The following is an 18,196-nucleotide window of genomic DNA, read 5'->3' on the forward strand; positions in this document are numbered from 1 at the left end:
GGCGCCTGTGAACACAGCGTGGCAAATGGCTGAGTGTCCAGAGGAAGGACACAGTGGACAGGCTGGCGGATTATAGAAGCTTGAAGGCCAGTCAAGATCAGGAAGACAATGAGCGGACAGCTGGATGGATGNGAAGACAATGAGCGGACAGCTGGATGGATGGAAGGGGACCCCGACATGCCAAGCACGTGCAGACATGCAGGTCCACGGATGGAGGGGGGTGCAGGTGCAGATGACACCTGGACTCAGGCCCTGACCTCTGTCTTTAAGGCCTGGCGGGGCATGGAGGGGTTCAGACATACAGAGTGGCACATTTTTGACAGAAGAACATTCCCCAGCTTGATCACCCTCTGAAAAAAAACCACTGAATACATCTCTAAATAACTTTGGCAATTTGAACGATATTGGAAATGCATGAAAACCTTGATCTAAGTCGCTGATAGAGCACACAGACATACCAGAGACATGTGCCTGCGTGTTTCTATGGGCCAGCAGCACCGTGCCCAGGTCCAGCCCGTAGCCAAGCTCACACGCCGGGGCAGGAGCCGTGGGGGGCGGCTGGGGCTCATGCTCAGGGCTGGCTCCCTGAATATGCGAGTACAGCAGCTGGCCACGACCAGGTGGCCGGCAGCCGGGGGAGCCCCTGGGCAGCAGGGAGATGACAGGGGAGAAGAGAAGTCCTCGCAGCCAAGCAGAGCACCCTGGTGGGCCAGGCTGTGCCCACGTCTAGACACAGAGGATGTGGGGCTGGAGGACCAGCAGAGACTGTGCCCTCCGCCAGCACACAGGGTCTCTGGGAGCGCATCTTACCTCCTCAAACTTGTAGGCGATCATGGCAAAGGCCTTGAAGATGGCATCTGTAGGGCCTGTGATGGTCACGATTCTTTCCGGGCAGTTCCCCTCAGAGATGTTGATCCTTGCGCCACTCTGGAAGGAGGTGAGCACACCCAGGCCAGGGTTAAAGCCTCGGGCAGTACCGGGCTGGGTTCTCCAGGTCCTGACAGCCACGGGCAAGCCTCCACACTAAGCAGTGAGGCCCCCTCCAGTGCTGTCCTTCAGAGTGCGGACAGCTGCCACACTGCACCCCTCGCAGTCCCCCGAAACAGACGCCCAGACACAGGGGTGTGCATGTCAGAGAGAAGGGGCCTGCTGCTGCTGGGAGGTGGCCACGGCAGGGGCTCCCACAGGGCAGGACTCCTGGCCTCCCGCCTGCCCACAAACGGACGCCATTCAGGGCCAGCCAACTCACCTCTTCACGCATCTTTTTCACAGTTTCTCCTTTCTGGAACAAAGATTGAGACAACAGGCTGAGGCGTCAATCTGGGCTGCTGCCGCAGGCATGCAGAGGCTTTGGCGCGGCAGCACGCGGGGTTGGGAGCGCTGCCTCGTGTGCCAGATGCCCCAGGCCAGCGAGCGGCAGCCCTCGGGGCGGGGGGGTGGGGGATGAGAGCCTGACACGCTGCAGCTCCCTGAGTCACGCCCCCCTCCCAGGCTGGTGAGGGGCCCTGCAGAGGGGGCAGCCAGGGTGCTGGCCTGCTCCGCTCCTGCTCTGCGCTGGTTCTCACAACCCTCATCTTTGTCACGGGCAAAGCAGGGCCGGGGCGGGGGGGCAAGGCCCTGTGGGAAGACCTGGACTTGGACCACAGAGGTGCCCCCTGGACACCAGGGGGCCTGGAGACGATGGGACGCCAGCCACAGGTAGGTGGCACCCTGCTCCGGCTTCTGCCACAGGCTTTCGACTCCCAGATCCATGCTTTGTCCCCAAGGCACACTTCTCTTATTTTGGAAGGGAGATACAAGCGACTCACCACCACTGGCCAGAGGGGAGACTGCTCTGGAGAATCCCAGTGAATCATGCTCACTGGGGCCTCACACCCGGGAAGAAGGACAGGCCACAGGGCAGTGGGGCAGTGGGGGCAGGGCTGCCCTGGTGACCAGCCGGAGTCTTGTCAGGGCAGGGCCACAGGATTCCACTGGAATCCTTGGTGCATGGTGGCATCCCTATGTGGCCCGCCACCCAGCGCAGGCCCGATGGCCCTGTCACCTCCTCAGAGACCCCAGCAGAGGCAGAGTTCACTCAGTAGTTACCTTCCCGATGATGCTTCCAACTTCCTGTAGGAAAAGAATCACAGAAAGATGATGTCATGGAGCAGAAGGAGAGACGGGCTGTGACAGATACTGTGAGATCCATCTGTGTTGGGAGTGAGGACAGGGGATCAGGACAGTCAGGAGGGAGCACGGTCAGGCCACTTGTGCAAAGGCCCTGAGTCTGGGGGCTCCTGGGTCCCTGTCTGACCTCTGTGAGTCCCAGGCCCTGCTTCTGACAGACACACAGACGAACAGAGCTGGAGCCGCCGGCTCTCTACAAATAAGGCAGGAGGCACCCCTACGCTCTTGAGGCCTCAAGAAACAGATGAAACATAAACTCTCCGACTTTGTGACGTTCAGGTAATCAAGCACTGCTACCCCTTTGTCACTTTTTAAAAAGTAGAATGTGCGGAAGCCCTTGAACACACCACCACGGCTCTGAAGCCTGGCGCCCGCGACGGTGTGGACACACACTCCCGGCTGGGCTCAGACCCACACGGCACTATAAGCCAGCCCGCTTCTAGCCCCAAAAAGGACCTTCCAAAATCAAACTCATTTCCCTTATTATAGGGAAGTCCTCAGCAATTACAACATTCCCGGTGAATGCCCTAAATGCTGCTGGGAGGTGAGGAGGGCGTGTGCAGCTGGCGCCGCTGTGCAGCAAAGGGCTGCTGGGCACGGGGTAGCGAGCCCTCCAGTGGCCGCAGCGCCTCACCTCCTGGGGCAGCGTTGGTGCCTGGGGCTGCTGCCGTCCCAGGAGGTGAGGCTGAAGGCCAGACCTCACAGACCGCCCTCGGTGATGCACTCCCAGCTTCTGACGACCTTGAGCAAATGCCACTCACACTTGGGAGAAGCAAAGCCTGGTCGCCGTCTCTCCATCACAGAAAGGGATCTCTGGGTATGAGCCCTGCAGCACCCCCGGTGAGGGCGCTTCTCCTGCAAATCTGGGAGGAGCGGCACCGCAGGCACTGAGCGCAGGGTCCCCGCTGGCCCCGGGTCAGGAGACCGCAAGGAAACCAGAAGTTGGGTTTCTCATGGCACAAATACAGGACAGATGGAGGAGTCGGGATGAACCCTGTGCTGCTGGGCTGGAATTGGGGGGTAGGAACTCATGGGGTCCAGTCTATAGAGATAAACATGGAAATAAATTTTATGCATGTGTGTATACACATGTGTGATCGTATATACACATGCATACAACAAACACATATGTGTAGATATCCCCCACTCACAAGAGTCAGGGTTCTTTGGAGAAATGGCAGGATCGTGTGGCAGGGAGAGCACAAGGGAGTCACGAGAGTGTTTTGTGCCAAAAAGCGAGATAGCACTGGATGAATGACAGCTCGTGTCATGAGGACATAGGAGCCAGCTTGGAGGGGCTGCTGGTGGCCAAGTCAAGGTCAATACGAGCATCAAAACGAGTAATGACAGAATGGAAATGACCTGAATAAAACAGCAACTGAGTCCATGAAGACATGCATGGACGAGCGGATGAATGAATGCCAAGGTCTGACAACAAGGGGTTCTCCCCAGTGTCCGTGGGCCCCCAGAAGCACTCTCACAGCAGCAGGAGAGCAACCCTGGGCGAAGGACCAAGGGCTCAGTAACGGGAAGCCCTGAAATCTGGGCCCTGATGGGAGAGCTCCTGTGACGCTCCCACCCACGGTGAGGAAACGTCGGAAAACCCGCCCTGAGGAAGGGCAGGAACTTTCAAAGGTGAAGGGCAAAGGGGGAGCAGGGAGGTTCCTCCAGTTTGAAGACCACCAGAGACACGTCTGGGATGTGGAGGCCTGGGGACTCCCCGCCCCCAACCACGCGTGTCCTATTGTGAAGGGCAGGATGGGATGACTGGTGACCTGAACAGGGCCCAAGGTGAGTGGCTAGGACATCCTGGTGTTGGTATCCTGAGGTGGATGGGGGCACTGTGCCCTTGTTTGTAGGAAATACACACTAAGGTGTTCGTTGACGGGGCATCAGGTGGCAATCAGTCTCTAAGGGCTCCAGGAGAAATGTAATTTGGAGCGGGCTGCTTTGTCAGCTTGAGCCTGCTCAGGGTTTACAAAGCAGAGATGCCGGCATGGGCATGTCCTCCCTTGCCCCCCAGCTGGTCTGACAAAGTGGCCTTGGGCTCCATACCTTTCCATGCATCAGCAGACGGATTGTCAGGGTCACATTCAGGCCGCCTTCTGAGACCTTCGACTCCATCTTTCTCCCAAAATGCGGCTGGGCGTAGTGGCTTAAGGTGCCGAGGGCGCCGTGAGGAAGGACAGATGGGGCCCAGATGGTGTCACCTGGAAAGGGAAGGCATAGCTGCTGCTAGCTGAGAACACTGTCAATGGCCAACACAGGTCAGGGGTGTCCTGGCCTGCAAGGACCTTTGGCCTCTGGGGGGTGGATTGGTGTGGGGGAGGTTGGAAGAGGGTGCTGCCTTTACTCTCGCTACTGGTGAGGCACCAAGGCTCAGGGAGGCAAAAGCTCCTGGGAGGGCAGCCCAGTCAGCAAGAAGGCGTAGCCCTAGGACGCGCCTGGCGTGACATACTGGGGCTTGGGGCACATGGCAGTGGGAGGCATGGGTTTGGGGGAAACCCGGCAGAGACTAACTGTGGGACCCCAAGCAGGTCATTCGAGCCCTCTGGCCTCAGCTTCTGCCTCTGTAGGGAGGGAAGCCGGAACGGCTTTCTCACCTGCAGAGGGAAAGGGCTCAAGTGAGCCAAGGGGTCCTTGCGTGTGGCTAGTGTCTGTTCCACTATCACGGTAGTTGATGNTTGATTAGTTCTGTGCTTTTCTACTCTCTGGCTATAACCCCTTCCCCCTTAAAAAGCCAGGACATTATCGTTCTTGGTGTTCCCTGCATGCTTAGAGTTAAGATTCCCTGGTAATCCCCATTTCTTCAGTGGATCTAGCGTCTATTAACTGCCAAATAGCTGAGCATCCCCCTTTACAAAGTCTTTCCAGAAGATGCCTTACATACCTGTATCACTGGTCTATGTTTATTGTATAATTTCTGCAGACAATGGGTCTAGCACTTGGCCCACCAAACAAAATTAAGGCTCTACTTTATGACTTACAGGCCAAGCACGATGACAGACAGTAGACCTGACGGACCCGTGGAAGAGGGACCGAACTGTCCTGGCTGTAGCCCCTTCTGGGGAGGGTTCAGGTTCTCCTCCAGGCTGGATCCCGAGGGACAGGTCACCCCATCACGGTGTAGAGGATGGCCTCCGAGACAGGCACCAGTGAGGATTAGAAGTGAAGGTCAGGTGAGGCCAGGGCTCAGGGCACAGCAAGGGGAGAGGGTAGGACCAGGAGAGGTTCCAGAACAGATGGGGGAGGGCTGCAGAGCCAGAATCTCAGGCAAGCCCAGGCCCAGATGCGGGAGGCCCTGTGGGCGCAACAGACCAGACTCCAGGCCTGGGAAGGGATGCTTCACTCTGCAGGCAACACAGGTCATAGTGGGTGGACTGTTTGGGTGGCCTTCCTAGGAGTGCCAGCAGTCACGGCAGCAAATGGGAGCTGGAGAGCCACCGGTTTGGGTGCACGGGGATGTCTCAGGGTGCGGGGAAGTTGCTGGGTGCCAGGATCCACAAGGGTCAGAGAGGAGGGGGAATGAGGGTGGGATGGGACACGGGGCATGAGTGACCCCCCCGGGTGCAGAGGGTGGCCAGTCCTGGAGCAGGTGGGTAGGTAACAGGGCAGTGGTCTCAGGGTCTNAGGTGGGTAGGTAACAGGGCAGTGGTCACAGGGTCTGACAGCAGGGTGTTGCCTGGGGGACAAAGAGGGAAGGAGGCCTAGCTGGGGGAGATTCCAGATGACCTGGGGCCTAGGGGTTCCCAAGAGGGGCACCAGGTGGACCCTGTGGAACAGAGAATGCCACAGGCCTCCTGTAGCGTGCACACCTGCCCAGGGGCACATCCGAGAGGTAGGTAGCGTCCTTGGGCCATGAAGGAAGGACAAGGCCTGGGGCCAACTCTGCCAGCACTCCCCACATATGATCCCACGCTTGGTCTAAGTCCCTCAAGAACAGTGAAACCTGGGTATGCCCCCCGTCTGGGGGTCTGGACACCAGCCCTTCGACGCAGCCTGTAAAGGTAAGGGAGGCTCCATCCATACACAGGAGAGACCACAAGTTTAAAAAGCAAGATTTTCCTTTAACCTTACAGGTTTTGGGGGGCAAAACTTTCTTTTTCCTCATCAAAATATTTCTGCTGAAAAATATGCTTCAAGGAAAATACAAAAATAAAGCATAGAAACAGCACATTCTCACTATCTGCTGGTGGTTGAGGGCGCGTGCACAGATGATAGCTGCTGACACATTTCTGCATGAACAGACATGTGCGTGTGACAGCGTGTCCACAGGTACCGTCAACAACTCCAACTATTAGTCCTCATTATGGATAAGACAAGGATGCTTTTGAACAACAAGGATTCTGGCGTGAAGCTCTAAGACCTAGCAAGGGCAAGTTTTGAAGACCACCCTTACATATTAATGTGGTCTGTCTCCACTGGCCAACGTGGGAGCCTCTGGCCACTTGTGCCTATTTATATTTGAAGTAAGAAACTTGCCAGCTGCACCGAGTGCTGAACACACAGCCCCATGCGGGGCTGCACGGGGTAGAGCGCGGCAGAGAACACTCGTCCTGGGCGCAGCTCTGTGGGACAGTGCGGGGCGTGTGAACACGTCAGCAGGTCTGGCTGGAAGACGGTGCTCCGGACAGAGACCCCAGGCAGGAAAGGAGGCATTGGAGCTCAAGTGATTGGTGTGGCACCAAATTCACAAATTCACGGCGGTCCCTGTGCACAGACACCCGGCGGCAAGCTGAGGTACCAGCACCAAAGGAGCAGATCGGGCGCCGGCCACACTGGGATGCCAGGCCTCCTGTTTAATGAGAAACATCCCCTCCTATGTGGGGGACAGCAGGGCCCTGTGGCCGTGGTTACGTAAATGTTTCCAGCCACAGCAGAGAAAGTGGGTCAGCGAGCGCCGGGGTGCTTCAGGGTCCAGGCTGTCGACTGCCATCAGTCACACAGGCCAGCGAGCTGCCACGGAGGCTGCTGCCTGCCGTCATCACGCGGCCGAGGGCAAGCGGCACAGTGCCCTCTGTAGGCTGCTGGGGACAAGGAGCAGCCCTGGGTGGTGGTGAAGGTCACCTGCAACTCAGCGCCCTTGACCTTGAAGAACCCACCCTATGCCAGCCACTGAGGGGCACTGGGCAAGTGGCTCCCCCAGGATCACAAACTTGGGTACACAGGGCATCGTCCTCTGTCGGTCCTGCTGGGCCCTGGGACACCTGTTCATCAGGGGCAGCCCCTGAGAGTGCCTGGGCCTACTCCTACCTTGGGGTCACCCCTGCAGCAGAGTCCAGGGGCAGCACTTGGGGTCACACTCACCCAAAACCAAGCTGATGGGAAATGGTCAGAAAAGATCTTTCTGTGGCTCACTCCTCCCCACACTTGGTGTTCCAGAAGGCAGATCTCTTGTGCCAGCAGGGACCCCACCTTCTGTTCTCTGCAGTGCTGGGAACTTAATATATTTGTAATTCACCCAGTGGGAGGGAGAGGAGACACAGGCATGGTCCCCTGCAGGGCCGGGAGGTGCACTCACTGAAGGAAGCCTGCCCATGTGGCCCTGTGCCGATACTGTCCACAGATGTGCCTTGACTGGGACACGGCCTGCGCCCAACTCCCAATGCCAGCCACAGCCAGCCACAGCCGCCATGAGCGACCACAGCACTTCTGACCCAGCCAGCCCTTCCAGTCGTCCATCTGTCTCTGCACTCCTGCTTTCCAGCTTCAGGCCCACACCTGGGACTGCAAGAACTCCCCTCTGTGGCCCCCTTTGCTGTCATTAGCAAATCCCAACACACAGATGCAGAGTTAATTAATTCATCTTCTCTAGTTTTTTACTTCTTGCCTAATAAAGGTGTTTTGTTCTATAAACTTCCTCTTGACATGTGGCTTTAGCTGCAGCCTACTAATTTTGATATTTGTGTTCTTTTTGACTCATTTCAAAATACTATCAAATTTCTCTTTGATTTTTTTTATTCATGGGATATTGTGAAGTATGCTACTGAATTTTCAAATACTTAGAGATTTTCTAGATGTCTTTCTCCCGTTGATCTGTAGTTAAGTCTCTGATGGTTAGAAAACGCATCTTGTGACACCTCAGGTATGTCCTATGTCCTGAGACTTGCTTCACAAGTCTCTGCTGTCTCTGCTGAGACAGACTGTGGTCTGTCCTGGTAAACATGCACTCCTCTGTTGGGGAGGAGTCGTCTCGCAACATGGATGGTACCACTGCCAGTCCTCTGTGGTCTTGTTGGGTCGTGCGGGCGCCGAGGAGGGACCCTGCTCCTTACACTTCAAGCCCTGTCATCAGCATCGTACCACTGTGCTGTTGTCTCCGGCTGATGGACTGACGGACTCCTTTGTAGTCGCGAGACACTCCTCATGGCTGGCCGCATCAGCTCTGAAATTTCTTTGTCTGTTATTAATGTAGTGACCCAGCTTTTTTCTGATTGGTGTTAGTGTGGTGTATCTCTTTCCATCTTTTATCTTGAACCTGTGTGTCTTCATATTTAAGTGAGGTTCCTGTAGGCAACGTATGGTTGAACCTTGCCTTTTTATCTCATTCGACAATCTGCCTTTTAATTGGGGATGTTCCGACCCTGACAGTGACTGCGGACATGGTGGAGTTCGCATCTATCGTTCTACTGCTTGTTTTCTACTTTACCATCTGTTCTTCGTTCCCCTGTTTTAGCGTTTTCTCCTCTGCCTATCTTTTGGATGAACTGCATACCTTTGATGATTCCACTTTNGAGAGAGGGAACACAAGCAGGGGGAGTGGGAGAGGAAGAAGCAGGCTCACAGCAGAGGAGCCTGATGTGGGGCTCGATCCCATAACGCCGGGATCACGCCCTGAGCCGAAGGCAGATGCTTAACCGCTGTGCCACCCAGGCGCCCCTGCTTGTTTTCTACTTTACCATCTGTTCTTCGTTCCCCTGTTTTATCGTTTTCTCCTCTGCCTATCTTTTGGATGAACTGCATACCTTTGATGATTCCACTTTACCTCCTTTGTCTGCTCATTAGTTACGACTCTCCGTGATCTTAGTTACGACCTTTTGTGATCTTAGGGGTTGCTCTGCACACACCTTCATCTCATCACAGCACAGTGAGGGATCTGTCACTTAGCACAGTGTGGGAGGACCTGACATGGATGCTAACCGGGCCTCTGTTTCCCCTCTTGTCCTCTGCACTGTTGCTGTGGTGCACTTTGGTTCTCCTAGGTTATAAACCAACATTCCTATTTCTGACATGAACAGTCAATTATCTCCTGGAGGGACGTAGATGACAAGAAAACATGTCTTTCTGCTTAGCCCTGTGACGCTCACCCCGTCGTGCGCAGGTAGCTTCCTGCCTGCTATTGTTTTTCTTCTACCTGAAGAACTTTCTGAAATAATTGTTATAGTACAAGTCCACTGGTGATGCAGTCTCTGTTTCCGTGGGTCTGAAAAGTCTGTTTCACCTTCAGTGATGAAGGAGTCTCACCTGGCGCAGAACTTCAGGTCAGCAGTGCTCTCTTTGGGTCCCGGAGAGACATGGCCCCCGACCCCTCGCCCGCGCTGCTGCCCCCTGACCTCTCACCCACGCTGTTGGCATGCAGAAGCCCGCTGTGTTCGTCCTCACTTCCTTCCACCATCTGTAATGTGTCCTTCTCCACAGCACATGTAAAGCATTTTCTCTTCATCACTGGCTTCGACGACTTACTGCTTCAGCCTGTGCCTTGCTGCAGTTGCCTCATGACTCTTGGTGCTCATTGAGCTTCTTAGATTTGCGGCCTTAGAGTCTTCATTGAATTTGAAAATCGTGGCCATTGTTTCTCAAATACACTTTTTACCTTGCCCCTCCCCCACTCCCAGGGCCCCCAAATGCACGTATGTTCGCTGCCTTAAGTTGAGCGAGCTCACTGATGCTCCGTTCACTTTCTTCTGCCTTTTGCCTCTGCGTCTCATCTTGATAGGTTCTGTTTCTGCTCTGCAGCTCCCATGCTCTGGCTAATCCCACCCAGTGCACATTTCACCTCAGACATACGTGTTCACTCTAAAAACTCAATCTGGGTATTGGTCATGTCTTCCATTGTCCCCATTTAACACGCTCGACACTTAGCTTCTTAAACATGCAGTTCACAGTTTTGATAATGATTTCAATATCCACGTCTCGCAGGTATACAATCGTCCCTTCTGAGTCTAGGTCAAGGAGGTGAACACCGAGCTGGGGGAGCACAGGCCACTGCTGACCTTGGCAAGAGCTTTTTCTCTGCAGCTCACACAGCGGGTGCTCAGCGGCCCTCCGTCAGACCTGGTCTCCCTGTGCCACACCGTCAGCAAGCTGGGAACCAAGGAGATGGAAGGCTGCCTCCCAGGAGCCCGCAGACAGGGCCACCTCTTCCAGCCTGGCCACTCCCTCTGTTCTGTGTGCGGGCGCATGGCTGGGGTGCAAGGGCAGACACAGGGCCCTACGCAGTTCCGTTTGATCCATAATGCGACAGTCCAGATCTGAAACCCCCTGGTTTCCAAGTACACGAGAGACAGAAATCCATCTCCAACTGCTTTGTGCAGCCAGTCTGCTGGACAGCTGCAGGTCATCTGGAACTGCTGACGGGAAGCCTGAAACCAACCTTAAGGGAAGGTGTGGGGTAAGGCTGGGCTGCAGGAGCAAGAACTGGGAACTGGAGGCCTCAGCGTGCTCCGTTTGCTCCGGCAGAGAAAGCCTGGGGACGAGGCCACAGCAAAGGCTCCTGACACACGTCTTGTGTCTCCTGCCACCAGGCAGGAACTGACAGTTCCCATCCGCAATGTCCTGAGGAAGGACTCCGGCTGTTCTGGTGTGGGTCATGGGCTGAGGTCCGAGGTGCCAGGTCATATGGCCCAGGTGCCTCATGAGACCCACTGCTCTGCGTGGAACATTTCCAGAGAAAGCGGGCGCCCTGGTTGGAGCTGGTCTCACTCCCAGGCAGGGCATCACCAGCCTTCATGTGTGCATTCGCTTTTAAGAGCTCCCCGCTTTTCAAAGATCCTTGCCCTCTAATGCCAGGCTGGAGGGAATCTGGGGGATGAAGGCGAGCATTGGGAGATGTAATCCTCCATGTCTGGGTGAAGTCTCCAGGTGCTTAAATGTTCTTCCCTCGTGAGGCTGAGAAGCACATACAACACGTATTTGCAGCTATCTTCAAAGTACTGACACACACACTGTGGGGGAGACTGGGACCCGCCCAGACTGCTCACAGTTGCGAAGCCAGTGGCAGAACGCCAGGTCTCTCAGCACCATGGCAGGGTCTGGGACTGAGCGGGGGGCGGGGGGAGAAGAATGCTGAGGTTGCTGGGAGGGACACCGGGTGAGCAGATGGAGTCCTCACGCTGCCACGATGCCTGTTGGGACTACTGGGTAGGTCCATGCTAACAATCAGATTTTCTGCTCCTTAGCTCCTGTGAAGCCAGTCTGAAGCTGGAGGAGCCCTCTGAGTTGGGCTGCTGGAAAGCCAGATGCTCAGACCCCCACATTCATAACTGGACCACATCTTTGTAGGGGAGGCATCAGGAGGGAGGTGGACGGGAGAGTCCTTACGATTCTCAAATACACCCCAGGCTCTGGGTCACTTCCTGACCCCTCGCTAATCAAAGGGGCTTGCATGGGACAAGCACCCCCTCTCTGCCCTCTGCTGCCTGCAGCTCCTCTGAGCTTCTCTGTCAGACCCAGGAAGGAACATTCAAGAAGCAAACATGCTAGGGTTATTTGCTATGCACACTTAATAACCATCACATGTCAGGTTCTGTCTACATATGTAAGATGCAGTCATTTGAATTTCACTTTAAATTCAGGATGGCTGTGAGAAGTCTGCTTCCATGGGGCGGGCGGTCTGTGTAGACAGCAGAGACTGCACTCAGGAGGGCTGGCGGATGGGTGACATTACACATGACGCTAAAGGCCCAGTCACCACACAGGGGACGCTGCTGCTAAGTATTTGCAATAGGGAAGGTGCCCGAGAATGCTCGCTGAGGGCCCCTGGAGACCAGCTCTGCGGGGCCACACAGCCTGTCTGCTGCTGTCGGCGTGGGCTACGCTGGAATCCAGTGGCCGCATGTGCACTGCTGATGAGCAAGGCCATCAGGATGGCCTCCCTGTGTGGGGAGCTCTGGCCTGCTGGCCCCGGCGGAACCTGTCCTCAGTGGTTGGCTCTGCTGATGCCTTTACTTCCCCTTTCAACTGGGAGGTGTGGGTACCACCTGGCCCCACTTTACAGATGGAAGGACTGATGCTTTAAGAGGTAAAAGACCTGCCCAAGGGCCTGTGATAAGGGGGTCCAGAGAGACAGCCCCAGCATCTGTGCTCTGAACTGTGATGTCTAAAAGAGGAGCGGCAGGACTTCTGCTCCTGGCAAGACGGAGCAGAGGCACCTTCCCCTAAAACCAAAGAAAACCTCAGGATATTCCACACAAAGCAAGCATAGGAAGATGCTGAAATGCTGAGAGGAGAAGGCAGACTAACACACCAGTGACCCATGGAGTGACATGGTGGCGAATTCCTGGTTTTCTTTTTGCATCTTCATCAGACTTGGGGGAGGACAGCCAGCAACCTGGAAACGCCAAAGGGCATAGACCAAAAAAAAACTCCAACAAAGCCCACTGCCTCCAGCCAAAGGACCAGAAAAGAGAAAGCCCAGAAAGACTGAAAACTTGAGACAATAGTGGCTCTGCTCCAGCCGGCACCATGGAAGACACTGTTAAGCCAGTCCTAGCAATGCTAGCAAAGGCCCAGTGGTGGGGGTGGGGTGCCTCACCAAGCCAAAATGACACTCTCTAATCTCACACTGGGTGTTCCCAGAGAAGGGGAGTGGGGAGCAGGAGCCTCATCCCCACCAGGGAATAAAGAGCCACTCCACCCCATAGCATCCGGGCTGAGGAAGTATCAGTGGAGTCCCAGAGGGGAGCCACAACTGCCCCCCCGACAAGTAATGAGAAGTTCCTCAATCTCCAGACACCAACAGAGGCTGAGTGGGCAATCTGAACTCCTACCCCACCTCTAAGAAATGAGGCAGCACCCCTCCTTTCCTTTGCTGGAACAGTATCAAAGGAAACCAGCTAAAGTAGGAGGTTTAACTAATACTCAGATTCATAACATAATATCCAAAATGCCCAGGTTTCATATCAAGAACCAGAGAGATCTCAAACTAAATGAAGGATGATCAATAGACACCAACACTGAGATGACAGAGATGTTAGAATTATCTGACAAAAATTTCAAAGCAGCCATGATGAAAATGCTTCCATAAGCAATGAAGAATATTTTTAATCAAGTGAAAAAATATAAAGTCTCAGCAGAGAAACAGAATTTCTCACCAAAAAACCAGAAGATGTAAAGAGCTAAATAGAAATTATAGTACTGAAAAACACAGTAATGGAATGAAGGGGTCCAAGGAAAGAACCAGTGAACCTTAAGACAGAACAATTCTCATCTGAACAATAGAGCAAAAATAGACTTGAAAAAGAAAGAGAACAGAGCCTTAGAGACCGGTGACACTGTGACAAAAGATCTAGCATTACCTTCTTAGAGTCCCAGAGGAAGAAGAGAAAGGGGTTGAAAAGTACTTGGAGAAATAATGCCTGAAAACTTCCCAATCTTGGCAAAAAGTATAAACCCCATACATCCAAGAAGCTGAGCAAATCCCAAGCAAGAAAAACCCAAAGAAATCCACACAAACACATATAGTCACATGTTTAAAAACTGAAGACAAGTGGTACTGAAAGCAGTAAGAGAGAAATGAGACTGTACTTATAAGAGAAAAACAATTTGATGACAGTGGATTTCATTAGAAGCCTTGGTGCCAGAAGGAAGTGGCACAATAGCTTTAAGTGGTTAAAAGGAAAGAACTGTCAACCCAGAACTGTATACCAGTGAAAATATCCTTCAGGAATGAAGGAGAAATTGAGATATTATAAGGTGAAGAAAAACTAAGAGTTAGTTGCCCACGGACCCAGTCTACAAGAATGGTTCTAAAGAAGGTTCTTTAAATGGAAATGAAATGATACAGAAGGAACCTCAAGACATCAAGAAGGAAGAAAGAACACAGTGAGCAAAAACATGAGCATATAAAACAGGCTTTCATTCTCCTCTTGGGTTTTCTAAATTATGTTTAATGGTTGAAGCAAAAATTATAGTACTGCCTGATGTGATTCCAACAGTATGTTGAGGAAATATTTACAAAAATTATAGTATACACGGGGGAGGGTAAGGAGTCATAAAGGGAGTTAAAGTTTCTACACTTCTTTCAGACTGGTAAAATGTCAACACCGGTAGCATTCATAAATTGTATATATAATGTAATATCTGGAGCAACATGTATAAAGCTAAACAGAGAGGTATCAATAAGCCAAAATAGAAATCTCAGAAAATATTCAGTAAACCGCAGGATAGCAGGAAATATGAAAATAAAAAACAGAGAGAACAAACAGAAAACAAAAAATAAATTGGCAAATTTAAGCCCTAACATCCCAGTAATTATACCAAATGTAAACGGTCTAAATTCACCAAATAAAAAACAGACAATGGCAGAGTAGATTAAGAAACCATATGCTGTCTGCAAGAAACTCACTTCAAATAGGACAATATAAGTATATTGAAAAAAAATCATGGGAAAAATATGTGTCATATAATTATTAATCAAAAGAAAGACATGGTTACATTAAATCACATAATAAGAAGTGTTGGTGAGGATGTGGAGAAAAAGAAACCCTTGTGCACTGTTGGTGGGAATGCAAACTGGTGCAGCCACTGTGGAAAACAGTATGGAGGCTCCTCAAAAAATTAAAAACAGAAATATCATATGATCCAATAATTCCTCTTCTGGGTGTTTATCCAAAGAGAATGAAAACACCAATTCAAAGAAATATATGCACCCCCTCTTCACTGCAGCATTATTTACAATAACCAAGACATGGAAGCAGCTTAAGTGTCCATCAATGGATAAATGGACGAAAAAGATGCAGTATACATACACAATAAGATATTACTCAGCAATAAGAAAGAATGAAAGCTTGTCATTTGTGACAATATGGATGGACCTTGAGAGTATTATGCTAAGTGAAATAAGTCAGACAGAGAAAAACAAATATGGTATAATTTCACATATATATGCAATCTAAAAAGCAAAACTAATAAGCAGAAATAAACTCATACATACAGGAAACAAACTGTTGGTTACCAGAGAGGGGAGGGGTTGGTGGAGAGACCAAAATAGGTGAAAGGGATTAAAAGGGACCTTCTTTCAGTTATAAAATAAGTAAGTCATGGGGATGAAAAGTATAGCATAGGGAATAGGGTCAGCAATATTGTAATAACAGCATGGTGACAGATGGTTACTAGACTCACTGTGGGGATAATTTTGTAATATACAAAAATATTAAATCTAAAAAAATTAAACCTATTAATCTAATTAAATATTAAAGCCATTTTTTACACCTGAATCCAAGAGGATATTGTATATGAATTACACTTCAATTAAAAAATAGACTTCAAAGCACTGAAAATTATCAGAGACAGATAAGGACATTGTATAATGGTAAAAGGATCAATCCATGAGGCAGCAACAGCAATCCTAAACGTGTATGAATCAAACACCAGAGCTGTAACACATGTGAAACAAAAACTGATCGAACTAAAAGGAAAAATACACATATCCACAATTATAGCTGAAGATTTCAATACTGTATCTCAACAACTGAAAGAACTAGGCATAAAACCAGTAGGGATATAGAACTCACACCACTGTCAATCAATAGGACCTAGCCAACAATTATAGAATGCTACATCTGGCAACAGAAGAATACACATTCGTTTCAAGCACCCACAGAATATATACTAACACCCATCTCCTTCACCATCAAACAAACTTCAACAAGTTTAAAAGAATCAAAATTATATAGCATGTTCTTTGATCACAATGGAATCAAACTAGAAATTAGTAATAGAGGATAACAGGAAAATCTCCAAGTAGTTGGAAACTAAAACAAAATGCATCCAAACAACCCTTGGGAAAAAGAGGAAATCTCAAGGGTTATTAAAAAAAAATACATTGACCTGAATGAAAACAAAAATAAAAATACAACATACCAAAATTGTGGGACGCAACTGAAGCAGTGCCTACAGGAAAGTTTGTAGCACAAAATACATACATTGGAAAAAAGAAAGCCTCAAATCAATCATCTAAGCTCTAATTTTAAGACTTTAGAAAAAGAAGAACAAAATAAATACAAGCAAACAGAAGGAAAGAAATAAAAACAATCATTGAAATTAGAAACAGAAGGGCACCTGGGTGGCTCAGTCAGTTATGGAGCCTCATATGGGCCTCCATGCTGGGCATGGAGCCTGCTTAAGATTCTCTCTCTCCCTCTCCTTCTGCCCCTATCCCCTCTCTCTCAAGAAAGAAAGAAAGAAAGAAAGAAAGAAAGACAGAAAGAAAGAAAGAAAGAAAGAAAGAAAGAAAGAAAGAAAGAGAAAGAAAGAAAGAAAGAAAGAAAGAAAGAAAGAAAAAAAGAAAGAAAAAATAAAATGAAATTAGAAGCAGAAAAACTAGAGAAAATCAACAAAATCAAGAGCTGATTCTTTGAAAAGATCAATAAAATTGACAAACTAATACAAAGACTGACAAAGAAAAAAGGTTAGACAAAATATTAATGTAAGGAATGAAACAGCAGCTATCACGAAGAGCCTTGCAGACATCAAAGGGATGAGGAATACTAAGAACAACTCTACACAGATAAATTGACTTAGACAAACGGACCTATTTCTGGAAAAAGACAAACTACCCCAACTCATTCAATATGAAATAGATAATTTGAATAGCCCTACATTAGTATTACGGAAATTGAATTCATAATTTTAAAACTAAAAAAAAAAAGTCTCCAGACCCAGATGATTTCACTGGAGAATTCTACCAACAGTTTTAAGAAGAATTAACATCAATTCTACATAATCTCCCTCAGAAAACAGAAGAAAAAAGGACACTTTGCAATTCATTTTATGAAGCCAGTATTACCCTAAAACAAAAATCAAAGTGGACAAAAGAAAAAAAAATCCCTGCCCTTAAAAATATAGGTGCAAAAATCCTTTAAAAACATTAGCAAATAGAATTCAGCAAAATACAAGTATTATAAGCTATGACTATTCTTCTAGTGATGCAAGTCTGGTTTACTATTTGAAAATCAATTAATGTAATCAATTATATTAACAGACTAAAGAATATTGCATGATCATGTCAACACATGCACAAAAGCATCTGACAAAAGTCAACACCCATTCATGATAAAAACTCTCAGGGAAAAAGAAGGAATAGAAAGGAATTTCCTCAACTTGATAAAGAGCTTTACAAACCCCCACATCTAACATCATACTCAGGGTTGAACCCTTTCCCCTCTGAAGACAAGGAACAAGAAAAGGACATCTCCTCTCACCACTGTGATTCAACATAATGTTGGAGCTCTAGCCAGTATGACAAGGCAAGAAAAGGAAATAAAAGGCACACTGATGAAAAGGGAAGAAACAAAACTCTCCCTATTTGCAGATGACATGAAATACTTAGGTATAAACCTAACAAAACATGTGTAGGACTTACATGATGAAAACCGCAGAGCGCTTATGAAAGAAATAAAAGATCTAAATAAATGGGGAAATATACCATGTTCATGAACTGTGATTTATCACAGTGAAGATGTCAATTCTCTCCAAGTTGATACATAGTTGTTTTTTTTTTTAAAAAGATTTTATTTATTTATTTGACAGAGATAGAGACAGCCAGCGAGAGAGGGAACACAAGCAGGGGGAGTGGGAGANAGTGGGAGAGGAAGAAGCAGGCTCATAGCAGAGGAGCCTGATGTGGGGCTCGATCCCATAACGCCAGGATCACGCCCTGAGCCGAAGGCAGATGGCTTAACCGCTGTGCCACCCAGGCGCCCCCCAAGTTGATACATAGTTTTAACATAATTCCCATCAAAATCCAGCAATAATTTCATGGATATAGATAAGATTATTGCAAAATTTATATGAAAAAGCAAAGGAA

At 49.8% G+C, this 18,196-nt stretch overlaps 1 protein-coding gene across 10 annotated transcripts in view; it reads right to left on the reverse strand.

Moving 5' to 3' along the window:
- The window catches only part of PCBP3 (poly(rC) binding protein 3), a 63,383-nt gene that overhangs the window by 30,614 nt on the left and 14,573 nt on the right, over positions 1-18,196 (reverse strand). For 9 of the 10 annotated variants that reach the window (XM_034654298.1, XM_034654260.1, XM_034654251.1 and 6 more), the window contains 4 exons: positions 4,225-4,379; positions 2,089-2,112; positions 1,250-1,282; positions 811-927 (listed from right to left, as the gene is read on the reverse strand). In XM_034654298.1, coding sequence (XP_034510189.1) covers positions 811-927; positions 1,250-1,282; positions 2,089-2,112; positions 4,225-4,293 — 243 coding nt within the window. In that variant the 5' untranslated portion in view covers positions 4,294-4,379. Of the gene's footprint in view, positions 1-810; positions 928-1,249; positions 1,283-2,088; positions 2,113-4,224; positions 4,380-5,156; positions 5,291-18,196 lie in introns of those variants that run through there. The other variant, XM_034654278.1, reaches the window with a different exon arrangement.

This window comes from Ailuropoda melanoleuca, chromosome 1, assembly GCF_002007445.2.
Source record: "Ailuropoda melanoleuca isolate Jingjing chromosome 1, ASM200744v2, whole genome shotgun sequence".
In the NCBI taxonomy this organism is placed as follows: Eukaryota; Metazoa; Chordata; class Mammalia; order Carnivora; family Ursidae; genus Ailuropoda; species Ailuropoda melanoleuca.